Raw genomic sequence first — 20,142 nt, forward strand, 5'->3', positions numbered from 1 at the left:
CAAGAATTTACTCTGCCTTACAAATTAGCTTGTGCTAAGTGTCTGCTAAATATTTACAGAGTTGAAGTGGAGTAGCCAGCATGTTGTACATTCGACCTTGTTTTACTGCATATCCTGAATCCTCCATTGAAAACAACCCTAAATTCACACCAAACCACATCAGTACTATGGGTATGAGTACAGTACATTTCAGTATTGTGCCCAGTGTTTTTCCTTTAGTTTTACCACCACCACCCCTCAGCATGGAAGAGACATCAGCAAACTGTGTGAGGCAGTGGACACAAGTTGCAGCAAGAGAAATTCCAGTTGAATAAAGGAAAAGAATTCTAACAGGAAGAGTGATTAAGTGCAGAGAATTCTCCCTCTCTGAGATATTCAAATGCTGGCAAAACAAAGCCCTGAGCAACCTGATATAATTTTGAAGTTGGCCCTGCTTTGGGCAGGGAGGTGAACCAGATGACCTACAAAGACTCCTTCCAATTTGATTCTGTGATTCTATGGGAATAGAATTTTTTTTTTCTCCTTTGTGAAAATTCCTGCTAGACCTGCATTTAAAGTCAGGTGATAAAAATAGTTTTGACTGTTGTGTTGGTACTGTTCTAAAACCCAGTATCAGAATAACAAAGTTATTTTTCTGTTATTTCAAAGAAAGCCAGTATTGAGCACATAATCAAGTAAGCCTAAAATCCAGAGCTTGTTTTCAGGAATCTGTTTCCACAGTTGAGATGGATTTCCAAGATACATTCAGTTAGGTTCCTAAATTCAAATTCTCAGTTCTTCAAAGCTAATAATAAAGCCCTAAGACAACAGAGGAGACATATAGAAAAAGTGACCCAATATATCTCCATTCTTATGTCAGAACTGAAAAATTTATGCCAACACTCCAAAAATAGTAGAGTTAAAAACACATTCCACTATCAAACCAAGTAACCAGGCTGTTACACCCAAGTACACCAATTAATTTTTTTAATTACTGGTTTCATTTACCAGTAATTTTCACAATTCTATTGATTTCATTGTATTTGTTTATTGCAGAATTTTTAAGCATGAATATAGGTTATTCTTTAAATGGAAAAAAATAAGAATATAAGGACTTCAGAAGGCCTAAATGGTTAGATAGAGACATTGACACCTTTAACTAGCTTGAGGACTAATCTGTCCTTTTAGAAGGGGTGTGTATGTGTGTGAAAGAGAGAGGGATATAAGTAATTATGGCAATATGTACCTGTAAGTGCATCTTTCCTGGTAAGACAAATATGCTACTATAAGGAATTTTTCAGAGATGAGCAAGGGAACTTTGTGTAGGGTAAACATTTCCTAGGCAACATCATATACTTGACAAATATGTGTCCATGCTTGCTCCCTTAGTTTGTAGCCTAGCTTGCTGGCATGGGCTCAATTGTTGCATGAATGAGTGTCTGACCAGCCTGTATTTCTGACACAATCACACCATCAGCACAGTAATTATTTTGTGAGCTTCCTTATTTTTGTTTCTTTCTCAATGCCTGAAAACAAGTGCCAACTCACATAAAAACACTTTGGTGATTGCCTCAGGTGTGTTAGTCCAGGACAGACTTTTAAAGACATCTCTCATCCAGAAGTTGTTTGTCTGGCAGATGTGTTTGTTTTGAAGCTAAGGGATGGTGAAGGGAAAAAGCCTCCCTGCTTCAAGGACTCCTGTTTTGACTACTGCTCTAGATGACATGTTTTATGATCATCTGAGCTTGCTATCATTGATACCAAGTGCCCTACAGAGCAGCCTGGTTTCTGGTGATTGACATGTTTTCCTTTTTCCAGTTATTGAGCTACATTAATTGGTTTCTGGTTGGTCACAAATAACAGAATCATCAGTGTTGCTGTTTTTGTTGGGTGAGTTACAGAACAATAACAGTTGGTTTTGCTGACTTTCCTCAGAAAAAAAAACTGTGTTTTGTGAGCTGCCATGAGCCATGAGAAAACACCTGTCCTCTAATGCCTTCCTGCTTCAGTTTTAGAGTTTTACTGACCACTGCTACCCTGTTTTACTACCTCCTCCTCCTCCTTTCTCTCTCTCTCCCCTCCACACAGACACATGCACCAGCAAAGAGCCCTGTGACCACCAGCATCCTGAGCACACCCTGTAGGGTGAGCTCAGAGCTGGGGAGAAGGCCCTGATGTCCTACTGGGACACTCTGATGGCTCAAAGCACCATCTCCCCTTCCTTTGGGTTCTTTCATGTCAACATAATGGTTTTGAGGGGTTTTTGGTTAATCTTCTTAATTGCCTGAGACAGCTCTCCGAAATGTCTGGTATTTTGAATTGAAAATGAATTTCACTTAGGGGTTTTTGCAAAATTCAGATTTCACAGTAAATTCAGAGGCAGTGGAAATGTCCCAAATCAACTGAACTGTAGAAGGATCCCAGAAGATACACATTGCTTTTGTTGCAATCCATTTCAGTTCTTCTTCTCTGTCACAGGAATGAGTTGTGTTTAGCTACATGCAGCCAGTTCCTTCAATAGAGAGAGTCTTGGGTGGTTGTATTATCAAGCAAACAAAAAAAAAAAAATTGGCAGAAACTTGAGTTCTTAACACAGCCAAATATTTTGTACCCAAAGTTCTGTCCTCCTTCAAAACACTTACACATAGCATAACAAAATTAAAGATTCCAAGACCCTTTTCATGTCTGTTTTAGTTTAATTTAGAGTTTGCATGCCTAATAGTATTTTTAATACGCATTTCTGGAATTTGTGGTTTGAACTTTGTCTTCTGAAAAAGAGTAAGTTTTATATAGGCACCATGTGTTTGGATCCAGGTTTATTTTGACTGAAGGAAATGATTTGTCAAGACATTTTCTCTTTAGCAACCCTGAAAGCTCATGATTTCTAGTTCTTATACTGGGTGTCCTTTCAGTGCGCCCAATGTTCTGCATGCATGTTTACTATGAGTTTGTTTTTACTAGGAAAGATTTTACGAATCATAGAATCCCAGAATCACAGAATATTCTGAGTGGGAAGGAACCCACCAGGATTATCGAGTCCAGCTCCTGGCCCTGCACAACACCATTCCCAAGTATCACACCATGTGCCCAAGGGTAATATCCAGGCAGGCCTGGTGTTGGGACCACTTTCCTGGCTGGTCTTTTCCAATGCCCTGGAATTGTAGTGTAAGTGCTATCAACAAAGTCAGAGAGTAAGAGGCTAAATACCCAGTATGCAAATACTCAGCTCACTAATACATCTGTCTGAGGCTTTTGTACTAGTTTCAAAAGCTCAGGAATTCAAGAGCTCCTTGCCTGGGAAGCAGCAGTGAGTGGGGAACCAGCCCCATGTAATCAAAGCCAGCTAGCCTGGAGAGAGAACATAGCATCTCCCTGTGCTGGCTTCAAAAGGAAGAGTCCTTGCTGAAGGTTACCAGGCAGAAAGCCTGACAGACCTTCAGGATGAAATAGTGCCAAAAGACTAAATATAGGAAAGCCACAATAAGAAAAAGAAGAGGAGCTGTACCCCCAGGATCTGGAGCCACAGGGATCAAAGCAAGCTGCTGTGGTGGGGAAAGCAAAGGAACCCTGCTCTGCTCAAACATGGGTTGACACCAATTTCATTCTGTCAAGTGAATGCTGTTAAAAGCCTACGCTCACACAAGGAGAGGAGGCAGAGAGTCTAAAAAGGAATTAAACTATTTTGTCACTTTTCAGAACCAAACATTTGGAGTGTTTCATGCTCCAGGGTGATGTGACAAGAGCAATTGCATGGGCTCTGTTGACATCCCTCCTAAAGACTGGATCAAGGTAGTGTCAGGGGAGTGTGTTTTCTCAAGAAGGAAACAGTTTGCTAGGAAACAGCAAAGTTATCAAACTTCTAGAAGTGGCTAAGAGGAAACTGATGTAAAGTATCACCTTCATGTTTAAAGGTAAAATACACATTTAAAATTAATTAAAGCATCACCTTCACATTTAAAATTAATTATGAGGTCTTAACTGAAGTGGAATATTTGTGCCATTTTGAGGAAAAATGAAACAAGTATTTTCTTGGAGCTAAAGGTTCTCTTTATTAGTTACAAGGTAGTCATAGAAGCATTTAAAACTCTGAATTGAAACAAGCTGTAAACTGATTTTATACTATGATGGACCTTATTTATTTTTATTGGATGAATTGTAAAAGATTATTCACTGCACCGGTGAAAACACGTTGCATAAAATTCTTTTCCATGTTGACCTCAGGCAGGGATTCTAGCATGTTTGGGCTGGACTCCTTGCTTCTGCTGGGTAGTAATTTACCCCTCATTCCCTAAAGTCTCCTGTGTATGTGTATCCAAAGTAAACATCCACCCAAGTACTCTCCTCCCTCTCTGGGAAAGGGAAGAAACTAATGAAGAAGGAATGGAGGGAGAAACCCACAGGAGAAACTCCCATAGGTTTCAGAGGAATCCATGGAGACTTTTACTTCCCTGGAAACTGTTAATTAGTTCTAACTGGGCATCATCCCCATTGATTTCCCTCTCAGCTGCTACAGCATTCCATGAATATTTCTTTCTGAGCTTCCTCTTTGGTCTTCCTCTAGCCAGTAGGGAGCTGATCACTCCCTGGATGGACCTGAATGAAGCGAGTACAAATAATGCTTTTCTTCATTTTACAGGTGAATCGCCCTCACCCTGGTGATCATCCTCTTCTGATCATCTTTATGGTTGGAGGAGTGGCAGTCTCCGAGGTGAAAATGCTGAAGGATTTGGTAGCATCACGCAAACCTGGTACCCAGGTACAAACAGCTCTAAGCATACAGTTCCTGTCCTGACAAAAACTAAGAAAATTCATCAATTTGTGTTCCCTATAACACTGGTACCAAACCTTCAGAAAGCCACAGCCATATGGGCAGGAATGATGCTAGGATTTTGCTGTGAAATATCTGTGAACAAGTGTTCAGGCACCAAGGGTCTGTTTTTTCACATTGTAGTCAGCAACAAAAGTTCAAACTCAGGTTGGAGAGTTCAGAACAGATTAGCATTAATTTGAAGTAGCTTCCATTGTGTCTCAAGAGATTAGTTTCTTTGTATTCTTTATAAACAGAAACATTTGCTGCCCAAAAAGCTACAGGGTCCCTGGTCATCCATCTGCGGGACACAGTGCAGGATCCTCAGGAGCCTGGGTACCACCTAGTGACTTACCAGTGGTAATCCTGAAGGCACACCAGTTAGCAAAGGTGAGGAGCAAAATAAATTAACCTGGATAGAGCTGCACTCTTCCTGTGTCTGGCCAGGTATCTCTGATAGCTGACCACTAGACCTTAAGTAGCCTGAAGCAGGTTATGTGGAGAAAGCCCCAAATCTCTGCACCCCTTGAATGTGCCGTTGGACTCCTGGAAGGAGGATGGTTCCCACAGTGAGGTTTCAGTAATGTCCATGTGGCTGATCTTTGCCTCATCCACTCTCTGGCAGCAGAACTTGACTACAGTAACTGTCATCTGAATGGAGGAGGGAGAGGAGGAGGATGGGTGAGCTCTGGTGGTACCCGAGGTGTTAAAAATCATCATTAATTGTGGAGGACCAATCAGGTGTCTGTTGAGTACTGCAGATACATAGGGGAATACAAAGACTCTGTGCTGTGCTGTGTAACCAGCTGTATCATAGACATAACTCTGCTTTCCAGGGTGGCTGGTAAACATCTTGTTTTCAAGTCCTGTGGAAGGCGGTTTTGATTAGTGAGAAGTCATTAGCAAAATGGAGCCAACCACAGGCAAAGCAGCCCCTCAGTTTGACATGTGTTTCCATGTTTCAGTTGTCTTTGCAAGGCAGCCTCAAGCAGTATTTTGTAAGATGGAGTACCATTTTAGCAGGTTTTTTAAAATCTGATAACACCTTTCTTCCCCATTAGTCTGCTGCTAATCTCCTCAAAATAGCAAATTATATTTTCCTTCTTGGAGGGGAATTGAGTTGTGACACACTGATGGATGAGTTAATCCACACACAAAATGTATTAAGACACCCTGAAAGATAAACAGAGGGTTAACATCTGAGCTGGTTGAGAACTATGCAGAGAGATTTTCCACTAGCTTTCTAGAATGACTTAAGGCTTGACAGTGGTGACATGGGATCTGGTGTTGCTTTGCTTTGGCTTAACCCTGGCAGCAGGTCACCCTCTGAGGCAGATTCCTAAAGCATTTTAAGCTTTTACTTCATCTTGCCCTTTATCCAAATGTGCTGTGTTAGAGGTGAAAGGACTTTGGGGGAGAGGCAGGAGGAGGAAGAGAAAGAAGAAACTAAGCAGTTGTGCAAATCTCTCACAAAAAAATAGAAGTTTGTAAGTTTGTTGGCTTTACCTGGATTTCTGCACTATAATTGTGAATATGCACCACCTGTTTAGGATTATTCTCTTTTCAAAAAGCCAGGCATTTATCTAACTCAAGCCAGGATTTAACAGAGCCTTTTTGTGCTGTTCAGGCAGTCAGGTTCAGGCTTTAGGGAAACACTGGCCTTCCAAGTCCATTCCAGTCAAACAAAGCACTAACATTTATACTAATTACTGGCTCTTTGAAAACTGGAGAAATGTATAAGTGCAAAAATTGAGTAAAGTAATTGAAGAAAAACTGACAGGGTGCACTGATTACTTCAGCAACTGTTTGGAGTTGAAGCAAATGACATTTAAGTGTGGAATAGGAGACACATATTTCCATCCACAGAACTGTTCTGCATCTGAATCTAATGACAATTTTATTTCTCATGGACAAGCACAAAGAAAGGCAGTGTTTCCTATGCAGCATTGGTTTTGGATGGTGGTAAATAGCTCCCCATAGCTAGTGAGAAGTATCCTATTTTTGAAGGAAGAAATTACTTCTCTTTTTCTGCTTTAATCAGGAGAGTAATAAAGGGGAAAGAGCATGAGAGAATGTTTCTCCCTCCCTTCTCCCAACATTAAAACCATCTATGTGGTCGTGGCTGAGGCCAGCAGACTGATAAACTTTCAGATGCCCCTTTGGATGCTAACTGCATCCTTCCCTGCCTTCAGCTGTGCTGGGGGAAACTTCCCATTGGAGTTCAGTGGGTCAGGATGGGAGCTCCTGGCTCTTCCACCTTGGCTGCCACTAGGAGGGGATAGCCCTTCAGGTGAAGTGTAAAAGACAGGCAGGGAGTACGGAATAAGGAAAAGGGCTGCAAAGGATTGTCCTGAAGAGAGCTGCCTGGAGAAGAGATGGACATTACTTATCTGGGCAATTCCTGAAAGAACAAACATTCACATTTATCCCCCTCAACAAGCCCTTGGAGATACTGGAGGGAAAGGAGAGAAGTCCTGCTGTATTCAAGCATCTTTTCTGAGACATTAAAGTTGGAGATCTCATTTTTCGCTCTGGGCTTGCTATTTGTTGCACAAATCCCCTGAGGGTTCAGTGGTAGGACTCCAAGAAGAAATTGCGTTTATCTGTCAGTGGCTATTGTTGGTGTTTGGCTTGTAAACTAGAAAAACTCCAGTAACGTGTCCTTTCATGTTTTAGCTTTAGAGTTAAAGCTGCATGATAACAAGATGAGCACACACTGTACCATAGTCTGATTCTCATGTAACATAAGTAAGACAGTGTCAGCCTTTGGCATCTGCAAGTTACAGAGACTTTTTCAGGCTTATGAAGGAAGAGATAATCAGTGTCAGTTTGCTGCAGATTGTGTGGGAGGACAAGGGAAGAGGAGAACTGAGGGGGAGGCTATCACCAATACAGAAGGGATCTTTGCAGTATCTGAAGTGAAAAGATGAAAGAAAGAGCAACAAAAAAAGCTGAAATGCAGCCTTACCACATACTTAAGCTACATGATGGACAGCACAAGGCATTTGATAGCTGCTGCAGTAGATGGACACCCATACTCTCTTGTTGATGTTTGTGCTTCCTCTCCTTGGTTTTGTGCTGAAGAAGCAAATTCATTTTCAAGTGAGCTAGAATGATTAAATCTGCCCCCAGATCCCAGCCTGCAATCCTGACCCTACGGACACTGCTAAGCTAGGGGCTCAGTAAGAGCAGTGATTTCAACCCTGGCTTAGCTCCTCACAGCAAGAGTGTACACACTCACTCCTGGATGATAGCTTTGCACTACAGAGAAGCCTTCACACCACATAATTACATACTGGTTTCCACTCAGGGAAAACAGATACTTGCACCTAGCAGGATGTCTGTCATGGTTGTAGTGAGCAGTGGTTTCATTCATCAGACCTGTCTGGGATTAAAAACTGGAAGAAACCAAAGTGATAACATCTGAGAGTGCTGAAGGTTGAGCCTGATGTGCAGAACAGCCTGTGCCTGGTCTGAAAAGATGGTTTGGAACCGGGAGTCTGGCTTCCTGCAGCAGGCACTTCTGTGGTGCTCACCTTACCTTCAACTGAGAAGGAACAGGCATCACTCAAATCTGTGCTATAGGAGAGGAAGCCACGGCTTCATCAGCTGGTACCTCACAGTAAATGTACTGGCAGTCACAATGAATCAGCAGGTAAAATGTGGGTAGAAATGTGTCAAAGCACACATTCATTAAGCATACAATGCTAGCAGTCATTATGCTCCTTAAAGCGATTTAACTGCAGTTATTAGCCAGCAGACAGTTTTTCTGGACAAGGTGTATTTCTCTATCAGTAAACACCAGAGGCAGACAGCCTGCCTAGAGCTGGGTAAAGCAAACAGTTACTGTCTATGGCTCATTAGTACTGTCTCAATCCCTTTCAGCTTGACTTGTTGCTTCTTGTTCCCCTTCTTTCAGGTAATTGTGCTCTCCTCTGTACTCCTGACACCACACAGAGCTGTTGAGCTGCTGTTTGCCTCAGACCGTCTCCAGCCTGACGCTCGTATCTGATGGGGGAGGCTGTGGAAAAGATGAGTGCCTTGCCTGGAAACGTCAAATCCCTGCTCTGTCACTCTTCTCAACAGCCTTTCAAAAACTGATGTGTCAACTGCTGCAATTACAGCTCCAGGTGTACAGCTGGGTATCTGGCTGCAAGGGAACACCTGCAACTCATGGGCAGCTCTTCAAAATGGTCCAACAACAAACCTCCCCTCCTTGACGATAGCACTGCACAGTGCTGAATCACTTCCAGCCTCACTCAGCATGGTGAGGGTGATTGTTTGTAATAAATCCCTAGCAAAGGAGCACAGGTGATGCACAATTTGCACTCCCCAAGCAGTACCATTTTTCCTCATGGTTTTGCTGGATTTGCTGGTGGGAAATGCTGCTGAGGGAGTGAGAGGCTAGCAAAATCCACCTTCTGCCATGCTACCTTGCAAGGAGTGTGCCTTATACAATGTTAGCAGCGTCTGCTCTTACTTTGTCCCTCACTCCAGAGAGATCATGGAACACAGCCCTGATTTAGCTGACACAGCAGCTCCCAGCCTGTCCATGCTCTTTCAGCAGGACTGTTAGAGGCAGGGAAGCAGAGCCAGACTTAAAGGCTGGGTTACATGGCTGCTTCTCTCTCAGCTTTCCATTTCCTGCTCAAGTTTCTCTACCCACAGTCCCAGAAGAAAAGACAGTTTCTGGTGGCACACATCTCTGTAGATTTACGCAGGAGGCCATATGGGCTGTGATGGTTTGATGATAACCCCGAAAGAATCCTCCCCTCACATGCATTTAAAAAAGAAAGAAGAAGGAAAAACAAAAAAAAAAAAGGCATGATCCCATTTTCAAGAGGCCACAGCACAGATTCTTTCTGGAGCTAGATTTCTGAACAGCATGATTAGAAAACAGCTTTTATTTTCATTTATGATCATGAAATAGCTGCAATCAAATTCCGTTATGTAATTTTTCTTTATAAAACTTTGCTACAATCTGTGATGAAAGAGCAGCAGCCAACAGAGATTTTAATTGCATATAGCACTGAGATTTCCGAATTGCAACATAAAATGGTGGAGCTCTAAAGCTGCATCCTCTTGCTTCATCCAAGTAATGCTACAACTAGAGCTTACACTGAGATGAGAATGTGAAATTAAGTGACATTCACTCTATCACAGCATTCTTTATTATGCCAAAGGAGCAGATTAAATGGGAAGTAGTTTTTTTAAATTTTGTTCACAAGCTAGCATTAGTTCTCCTAAATGTTTATAATGGTCTTCAGAAAAGGGTGCATTTTGGTCTAAGTTCAATTTTGAGGGGCTAGAAGGAAACAATGGACTGATTATAAAGCATGAACAATGTCGCCTCTATGGAAGAGAAATTTATAAGAATGACTATAGAATGGAACTTTGTGCTATAAAAATGAGAAATGCTATGAGATTGCAATATCAAAAGCTCAAGGAATAGTTTGAATAGAGCAACTGGAAAGCAAGTAGCTGGTCTCTTGGTTTTTCTGTCATTCTGTACTGTTCAATCTTTCTTAGAATATGGTTATTTCATAAATTCCATAAATCTTTCTTAGAATATGGTTATTTCATAAATTCCATCATCAATAAAGCAATGCTCTCACAATGCCAAACCTAATCTGCCTTCTCCTTTTCTCCTAGTATGCAGAGCTACATGTGACAGGACTGCATATTCCTGCAATCCCTTTTACTTTTGCATTATTTGATTGCCCCTAGGAATCTAGACCGTCGATCTTGGTCCTAGAACATTTTCCAAACTCTGCTTATAGCAGAAAGGCTTGCCTGTGTTCAGTGGCCATTGCTGAGCTCAGGTACTCCCACCTCTGAGACGCTGATACTTACCTGAGCTGATGGAGACTGCTGGCTGTGGTCTCCCCCCCATCATCTCTCTTTGATCAAATGCCCTCAGGTCTCTGACTTGGCCATCTAAAGACCTACTGTATTGAGGAGGCAGGGGCTGAGTCTAAGCAGACATCAGTGATCTTGCACTTCCTCTGGATCAAGTAGCTCCTTTGACCGAGACAGACACTAGCTTCCAAGGCCCACACACACTTTGGAGGAATTTTCTCAGCCTTTGGGGCCACAGCTGTGGTAATTGATGCTACTTATGGACCAAAAGTACAGTGGAGTCTTTCCAGTGGCCCTAGTGCACTAGTAAGCTCATTTGTAGGAAATAGCTGTAGCAGCTACATAGACCCTGTGCTGGGGGAAAAGGTCAAGGGATGAGGGATCCCCTGCCAGTCCCATGTGAGTAGAAACAGTACAGGAGAAAGTTTCATGGGCAGGTGCAAGACCATGTCAAAGAGTGTCTAAGTCCTCTGCCTACAACACCAAGCAATACTCAAAAGGCAAAAGGAAGAAAAAACATTAAGCTACTCTTGGGAAATTGATTCACTTTTCTATTCATAAGCTAAGCACTATTTGGTATAAGCTCAGAGTGGAAGGGGAAGCTCAGTTTTGTTTGCAACTCCAGTCCTACATCACTCATGGTCCAAAAGATTATCATCAGCAGGACCCTGTCAGAGTTTGCCTGCATGGCTTACTGCAGCTGTGTGCTAACAAGGTGAGCCTGTATAGCCATCACAAACATCCTCCTCAGGCAGGCTTTTAGTAAAGCTACTCTAAACATCAAAAAGATAGCTGAAGACTTGCAATTTGATTAAGTTCTTCATGGTGACATAGCTCAAAACAAATTTTTTTTTAAGAAAGTGGCAGTCACATAGAGTTCATGTTCTTCCAGGTTTGACCTACCTCACACTATTCCTTTCTCACTAAAGACCAAAGTATTTTTGACAAGTAGAAATAAAGAATCCCATTTTAATTTGAAAGGTCTTTGCCTTATTCAGTTCCTCTCCTACAGGAATTTCTTAAAAGGAAGTTGTAAAGCACTTGGGAGAGCAAAACCCCTGTGGTTTATGCTAATAAAGCAACAGCAGAGGCAGGAAAGGACACCTTGCTGTTTCTGCAGGGTATGTTAACTACCTTAAGAAAGCTATTACTTTGTCTCAACATTTCCCTGGTTGTTACTCTTTGTTTCTCACCCCCAAAGAACACACAAGGAAACATGCAATTCAAAAATTTAATGTTGTACCAGACAGTAAGAATGAAAAGGCCACTCCCTAGGAGGAGTAACTGTACACAAAATAAATAAGTTACAGTTTAAACAAAAGCACAACTGGCTTTTTAAAGTGCATGTGTATAAGGCCCTTAGGCTCTGAACTCCATTGGTTCAATATTAAAAAAAATTAATTATATAAAATCTGCCATATGTTTAAGAACGAAGAGGGTCTGGCTCAGCTCAGAACTAGCCATAATCTTCATTGCCTGGAGCCAGCCATGCTTCACACCTTTTGTTCTTTTTGCACCTACTGCACACAGGAGACAGAGAAAGAGAAAAAAGGAGGTCTTAGAACGGCATCGGTATTAGACTATCACTCCACACACATTCCTCAGAAGCTCCATGTTGGATCATTTAGTCTGGAAAGTACTTTAAGACCGTAAAAGGATTGTTTGTAATTAAACATGTTTACAGCCTGTGGACAATAGCTTTGCATACAAAGAGTAAGGTCAAGTTGTCAGTAATAACATGGCTAGTAAAAAATAAAGACCATTTTTTACAGTCTTGATGCTCAGTCCTGTCCACTTATTTTACACTTATTTTTACAGAACCATTTGATGTTTGCTTATTTATTTTGAAATACACAGAAAAAAACCAGTTCTACTGTGCAATAAAATTAAACAGTTGCATCATGCTGTCCTTCATCCATGTGAGAACAAACTCAAGCGGTTACTTCTGAACAGGGACCTGCAGTTCAGGGCATTTCCCTGCTCAAGTTGAGTTACAGCAAAAAGGTTGTTTCTGCACAAATGAAAGCCAAATCTGTCCAACTGGGGAAAAGGCAAATTTTTTCATTTTCTGAAAAGTTCCCTTTTCAAATGAAAAGATATGATCAGCAAGTCACATCCTAGAACTTTTTCAGGAAGTTTTAGGGGGTTTTTTATTTCCTTTTCTAATCTGATACTGTTCCTTTTTTAAGCAACTGCTTGAAGACTTCTACCATGCAAAAGGCTACTCAAACCATCATTCTGTCACAATACCTTGGATTCTACACGTGCCAGTGTTAAACACCCCAGGTTTCAATCTCAAGCTAAACATTGGGTAGACCAAGGTCTGAGCTGTCAAACAGAAGTGACAGTCCTCACTTTGGCAGACAAAGCTTGCTTAAACCTTCTCTTCAGATCCTGCATGTTGGGTGATTTTGGCCGTGGAATAAGAGAGGTTCTCCTCCTCTCAGGGGTGCTGGTTATTTGCTGTTTATTGACTTCTTTACAGAGGAGATGGAAGGCATTGAAGACATTATTATAGTTTTCACTGACAGATACTTCATAGAAAGTACAGCCCAGCATATTGGCCAGCTGAAGTCCCTGCTGAGGCTCCACCTCTTTGATGTGCAAGAGATCAGCTTTGTTTGCCACAATGACGACAGGGACCATGTTCCCTGGATGCAGCTGTCGAACATGATGGTAAAGGTGACTGAGTAGTTCAAAGCTCTTATAGTCAGTGATGGAGAAGACAATCACCAGGGCATCGGCCCAGCGAATGCATCTGTTCAGCTGCTCATTACAATCCAGACTGTGTTCATGGTTCTGAAAAATGAATGGTCTCAAATTAGATAGCTGAAGTCACAAAAGATTAAAGGAACCTGTCTTCAGGACTCTGTAAAGCCAAATAGCATTTTACAGCTTCAGACATATATTTGGATTTCACATAGTAAGTATGAACTTAATCTGAGCATAGCAAATAAATGCAGATGTTGATTCAGCTGCAAAAAGCTGGAATTTAACACTGGAGTTTGCTATACTCAAATGGAAAATTGACCTGAGTAGTTCTGCATGCAGAGAAAGACTTTGTAGTTCCACAGAATGGGAAATTAACTGGCTAGACAGTAAGTCTGGGGAAGCAAAGATATGAGCTGGAAGCATTTAGACCTGGAGTGCTGCCCAGTTCAAAAAGGCAACAGTCCAGCATTACTCAGGTCTATACATTTAAAACTTCAACTTGTGACACACTAATGAGCACAGCCACAATGTAGCAGACTTCACTTTGTCATACACATTTATGAACCTTGTTGGGCAGTGGTCATGACATTTATTTTCTCATATACCATATTTCACATATACCAGTTTGAATTGTTTCTGGGTTTGTGCCTAATGTTCCCAATATACAGGAACAAGGCACTTCAGTAATTCAGCCACTCAAAAGTAACGGGCCTCAAATGAACAAATGATTCATTGAAACAGTCTCTCAACACGGCTGGCTTGACTGGTTAAAACACAAGTTACCACCTCTCCCACAAAGAACACCAAACTCTGAAACACACAGCAAAGCATTTTACAGAAACACCATAACAAGATGCTTCATAGAGGGATGCAAGCACACAAACATTTAGAGCTACTCTGGTAGCATGGCTGTATCTAGCTCACCTGAACTCCTGGAGTATCTTGCACTTGGATAGCCAACATCTCTCCATCTACCTGGATGTGCCTGCTGTAGAGATTACCTGACAAGAACACCAACAGGTTCACAAGTACAGTCACCACTCTACAGACAAACGTTGCTTCTGCTGCCCATTGGTTGTATAGGGACAGTCATATCACCACTCATGAAGCAAGAAAGCAGTGTTACAAGCTTTTTAGGTGTTAACAATATTTATGATATTACTAGAAACCTGGGATTAAATAATGAATTTACTTGTATTGAAGCCGGGCATTAAATGGTAGGCAACCTGGAAGTTTTAACACTCTTAAAGACTGTCTTATCTTGAATGATAAAGGTAAGAGTGCAAAATAACCAGCTTTCATTGCATAAAAAAAAGCAGTTTTCTTGTCATTTAGTATTTCCACAATTTACTGAAGCTCCCCTTTTAAAGTTTCCTTCCAAATTTGCCCTAAACAAAGACAAAGACATTTCTTGGCTTGTTGGCTGGCCTATAAGATTTTCTGGGTTGGTTGTTTTTTTGTTTTTCGTTTGTTTGGCTTTTTCAAGTAATTTCCTCAACAGAAAACTGTCTATTTCACACCGGCATTAGTTCAGACTCTGCACTGTACTCACTGAATGAGGTATGTAACATCACCCCTCCATTTCCCCCTTTAAACTGGCCCTGCCTAGCCCATGCAGCTGCTGGTACCCAGTTTGCAGAGAACAATACAACACTAGGTTTACAGAATGTTTTCTTGTTTTAGCTAAAGACTCCTTCCAAAAAGGGGTACTTTCACCACATAAAGCGAATTCTATCAGAGACCTGCAGTACAAACCATCCCTAGAGCTGCTGCGACCACAAACCGCATGTGGCTGTGCCTGGCGTGCCCCTTTCCGGGGGCTGCGAGCAGACCGGGGACGGAAGGGGCTCTCAGGGCGCCAGCAGCCGCGGAACCCCGGGAATTCGGGCCGCTGCCGGCACCTGCCGAGCGCCCCGCAGCCCCGGGGGAGCAAGCTCTTCCTTCCCCACCTGCGCCCGGCTCGGCGCTGCGGCTTGCCCACTCTCTCTCAGGGCTCGCAGCCCCAGCCCAGGCAGCCTCAGGGGAGGCACCCTCCGGCGGCAAAAGCGGCCGGGGCCGCGCTCCCCCGCCCCGCGGCGCCCCCCTCCCGACCCCATCCCGGCGGGAAGGAACAAAGCCGCGCCGCCGCCCGCCTACCTGCGTTCCGCTCATAGTCGCCGATGAACCGCCGGGTGAGGAACCGCACCACGAGCGCTGCGGGCAGGGACAGACAGGCACCATTAGCCGCGCTCCGCCGCCGCCAGCCCCCCGCCCGCCTCGCCCCGGCTGCTGCCCCTCACCTGTCTTGCCCACGCCGCTGCCCCCCACCACCGCGATCTTGACGAGGCGGGGCCGGGCGGTGGTGGGGCCGTCGCCGCCGGGCGCGCACTCGGCGATGGTGCACATGCTCTGCGTCAGGCGCATCCCGGCCGCGACCCGCGCCCAAGCTACCGCCGCCGAGCCCCCGGCCCTTTTCTCGCCCCCACGTCCCGCCCCGGCCCCTGGCGGCCACTCAGAGCGCCCGAACACCGCCCCGCCTCGCCCCGAAACACGCCCTGAAGCACGCCCCGAAACGCGTCCCGAAACGCGCCCCGCCCATGCCGAGCAGGGTGAGCGGCGCTCGGCGGGGTTACGGCGGATCCCGCGCCTCGGTTAGGGAACGATGGCAGAAATTAGGAGGTTGTGTCTGTGTGTAACCTCCCCGCTCTTCGGGAGTCAAACATCCGCAGCACCCTGACGGTGACGGGTCGAGCGTTTCCGAAGATCTCAACTCCGCCGTCTACTCCCAAAATCCCGCCAGGCTGACCGAAACGCCTGCGGCATCCATAAAGGCTCAGCCACCCGCCTGGTGCCCGGGCTGGGTCAGTCTGGGTCATACACCTGACCCTGCGCCCCACACCTCCCGATGCCTTGCCTTGCCTTGCCTTGCCTTGCCTTGCCTTGCCTTGCCTTGCCTTGCCTTGCCTTGCCTTGCCTTGCCGAGAGGTGCGAGCAGACTGAACCACACCTAGTGCTGAGCAGTGCTGGGTGCAAGAGAGGATGGGTGCTCTCCTTGCCAGCCCCCAGGCCAACAGCAGAGGTGATGGTGGATTAGCTTTGTGGATAGTGGGTGTATTGTAAGGCTACTATGGTCATGGGGGGGGGGGGAAATTGTTTCATAGGTGCAGTTAAAAAAAATAGACGAGTAAAACAGATTTATAGAAAGGTATTCTAAGTCAAAAGGGGAAAGGCCAAGAGACACAATTAGAAATTAATCAACAAGGCTGAAGGAATCAAGGACTTGAATACAAAGAAAATACTGGATTTCTTAATGCCATTGCAGCAAAAATGAACTGGACATTGTACCTTGAGCAAAGGGAAAGAGTCTCATAGAAAATTATCTGGCATCTTTGTAATTAAGGTCATTGGAAATAGAAAGCCTGAAGGTGAAAGTGAAGAGCATCACTCTCCTAAGAAAGTTTTGTTTTCCAGATGAGTAGATGCAGCTAAATAATGTCAGATAAATAATGTCAGCTACAAGTAGTTCCTTCAACCAGGAAAAAAGAAACAGGGTGGTGCAGTCATGTGGTGAGAAGGGCATACAGATTGAAGGAAGTCTAGCAACATTTAGAAAACCAAGTATTTTGCTTCTAGTTTTAATAAAGAATGCAGAAGGAAGATGAGTAATAGGAAGAAAGTCATGGGTAATTACTATAGTGGGGGAAAACAAACAATCTCATCCAGTGTGCAAACAGGCCAAGCATGAAGACATGAGGGTGAAAGAATCACAAAGCTTTCACTCTAGCACTCAAGTCATTCTAGAATATTGCATTGAAGAAAGGGAGGGAAATAATTTATAATAATCTAGACAAAATTTGAAGGAAAGAATAATTAAAGATATGAGAATAAATGAAATAAAAATTAAGTATGCAATTACATGAGATGTTGCTTCAGCAGGATATCTTTTTGTGTTTCCCTTTTTCTTCAAGAAATGAAATGGGGTAGATGCAGGCTATTTGGGATCAATAATGCCTGGTGCTGTCCAGACAGGAAACAGCTGTTGAAGCAGAAAAGCATGTGGATCAGGAGACAATGACAGAGGGTTGTTTTATATGGGAGGTGTCAGACTGAAGGAAAGTGCTGTGTGTGATTCATCAATGCCCTGTCATCCTTCATGTTTTCATTACAATGGTGTCATCAAAAACACAAGCAAGCTAATGAAATCTGCTGTTGACAGTGCTGGGAGTAGTTAGTATATTGGTCAAACTTTATGTCTCTTGGAACAGATTTAATGAAAACATAATTAAATTCAATAACATTAATGACATGCAGAGATTAATTAAAAAAATTCTTCCATTGGCTATAAGATCAGCATTTGGATAAGAGAGACTAGTTAATCCAAGATGAGTCGGAGCTCCTTAAAAAGGGAAGTGTAAACCCAGCCATGTCAGATAAGTAATTTCAGGAAAGATCTACAGTACAATGTGTGATTCTGTCATCCAGTCAGGAGTAAATCTGTGTTTGTCGTGGTTTAACTCCAGTCAGCAACTAAGTACCACACAGCTGCTTGCTTACTTCCCCCTGCCTGCCTTCTTGGAAGGAGAATCAGAGAGAAAGTAAAGCTCATGGCTCAGGTAAGAACAGTTCAATAGTTGAGATAGAATAAAATAGACAAAAGTGGGGCTTAGAAAATGGACAAGCCAGGAAAATTAAAACTGAGGGCCAATGTCGGCATAAGAATGAGTGGGTATAAACTGAGTCAGAGTAGCAAAACATCAGAACAGATCTCTAACAAGAGTGGAAGGAGCAAAATCAAGCCTAACTTCTGTAAAATTGAGCTGCAGGACTTTATAGGAGGAAATACGTGCTGTGATTGACTTCAGGGGCAATGAGATTTCATTATGTCTTCCAAAGGCCTACAGAGAGAGTTCTAACATCATTCCATAAATCAATGTGCTAACATATAGCAATGCATACAGCCGTGGTGTCTCCAACACATGAAGGGGTGTGGTATAAACCACAAAAAAGGGAAACGGGAAAGGATGATGAAAATGAGACAACGCCTCAGTAAACTGGTTTTGTAAAGGAGATGATTAATTAGGGACTGGATGAAAGTGCTCAAATAACTGGAGAATGGAATCTTCTTCCTCTGTCTCAAAATACCAAAAGCAAAACAATCAGCCAGATTGAAAGGTGGAACTTCTGGAAAAACTGAGATACAAAATATGTTCTTGTAAAATGCATATTTGAGTCACTGAGTCAATTTCTGTAAGAAGGCACTGGAACAAAAACTAAAATTACATCTGTAATAAAAAGGAGGACACATTTATAAAAGAGGAGATGTATTTTTCAGTACTTTATGCTACCTTAGAATTCATTAGCAGCAGTAAATAATCTTCTCAAATTTTTCACTAATTTCTTGAAAGTTATGGACCAGAAGGAGTTCTAATGTGGTGTAGACAGACTTTCTCATCCATCAGTCTTTTTAATAACAAATTTCTTATATCGTCCTTTCAGGCAGAAATTACTGTCAGAGATTACTTAGCCCAGATGGTCATGGGGGCAGAGCTGGTAGGAAAACAGTTCCACAGTTCAGGGACACATTCCTTGGGCTTATTTTATGCTACTGGGCAGAGGGTAAGTTTGTATGTGGTTTTACACTTCCTTTAAAGACACTTCTATCAACAGCCAAGGAGTAAACCTCACTTTGTTACCTAGTGCTTTGGTAATTCCAACTCAGTCCCTCAGAAAAACAAGTGCTGTGGACACGGTGTGCAGAAATGTGGTCAAAGGCTGCTCATTCCAGATGGGCATTTGCTTTCCAAAGCACTGTGAGATCTTTCTGGGGCTTTATAAGAGTAAATACAAGAAAGCTCCCTTTCCATGGCACAACATGTGCTCCATACTCCCAGCTTTTCAAGCCAAGTGAACCAGCCCCTGTTAAAAGCCTGAGAAGACTGGAGCTTATCCCTCCCTCTGACACAGCCCTGCTCCACCTTCCAAGAACAAAACAAAAGAGGGAGGGAGCAGAGATATTAAAAGAAACTACATAGGCAGGAAAACAACTTCTTTCTTTACTGGGAGAGATCTCCTGGCCAGCAAATCCAAGCTTACAGAGCAAGATATGATCTTCATTCCAGGGAAGAGAAAGGCGGGAGAGAGGGAACGACATGCTCCATGCACTCTCACCTACTCACAGGCCCTAGGTAGTTTCTATAGCAGCACAATAGCAGACATTTTTCTCTCTCCACAAGAAAGCCTGAGTAATGTTCTGCAATTATATTAGTCTGCATTTTAATCAGATTTTATCTTCTTTTAAGCTTGCATTTTTTTCCCATTTCCTCTTTATGTAATGGTACCAAACTCTAATCCAAGAAGTGAAAAGCTCAAAGGTTTTGTTTTTCATTCAGGGCTGCCCATCTGCTGTCAGTATTTTTTGTGCTGGTTTGTGCCCCCAGATTACAAGCAGTTTTTCTGCACAGAGTGCTGGTTTGATCTGAAAAGTGGGGGGGAAAGCCCCAATGCAAAATGTCTTGAATTAATACAATCTCTAATACCTTATTCAAAAAGGCATATGAGAGAACACAGCAAAATTTTTATTTTCCATTTTAGGAATGCCTCAGGATTTCTATTAAGCCTTCTAAAAGCTATGGGATTAAAGTCACATTACCAACCTCTCTCAATCTCACCTGATGTTACAACACAGTTCATCAAGAGGCTAATGCCTGGTTTGCATTAGGGAAGGTCAGTGACAAGTCCTGCTGTGCCAGGCCAGCTGTAGGATGATTTTGACACTGGCAGAGGAGTTCTGGGGCTGGTACAGTTTC

At 43.0% G+C, this 20,142-nt stretch overlaps 2 protein-coding genes across 2 annotated transcripts in view; one reads left to right on the forward strand and one right to left on the reverse strand.

Moving 5' to 3' along the window:
* Nucleotides 1-9,108, forward strand: part of SCFD2 (sec1 family domain containing 2) — a 186,257-nt gene extending 177,149 nt beyond the window's left edge. Inside the window, exons 8-9 of the mRNA XM_009101470.4 lie at nt 4,616-4,735; nt 8,706-9,108. Of these exons, the coding sequence (XP_009099718.4) occupies nt 4,616-4,735; nt 8,706-8,798 (213 nt within the window). The 3' untranslated portion in view covers nt 8,799-9,108. The remainder of the gene's footprint in view (nt 1-4,615; nt 4,736-8,705) is intronic.
* Nucleotides 9,109-11,862: 2,754 nt separating this feature from the next.
* RASL11B (RAS like family 11 member B) lies at nt 11,863-15,792 on the reverse strand. Its single transcript, XM_030238954.2, has 4 exons — nt 15,637-15,792; nt 15,494-15,550; nt 14,282-14,358; nt 11,863-13,444 (listed from the first exon to the last, which is right to left on the reverse strand). Exons 1-4 carry the CDS (start codon nt 15,758-15,760, stop codon nt 12,977-12,979), a joined length of 726 nt encoding a protein of 241 aa, XP_030094814.2. The 5' UTR covers nt 15,761-15,792; the 3' UTR covers nt 11,863-12,976.
* Between the last annotated feature and the right edge of the window lie 4,350 nt (nt 15,793-20,142).

The sequence above is a fragment of the Serinus canaria genome, chromosome 4, assembly GCF_022539315.1.
Source record: "Serinus canaria isolate serCan28SL12 chromosome 4, serCan2020, whole genome shotgun sequence".
NCBI classification, from domain to species: domain Eukaryota; kingdom Metazoa; phylum Chordata; class Aves; order Passeriformes; family Fringillidae; genus Serinus; species Serinus canaria.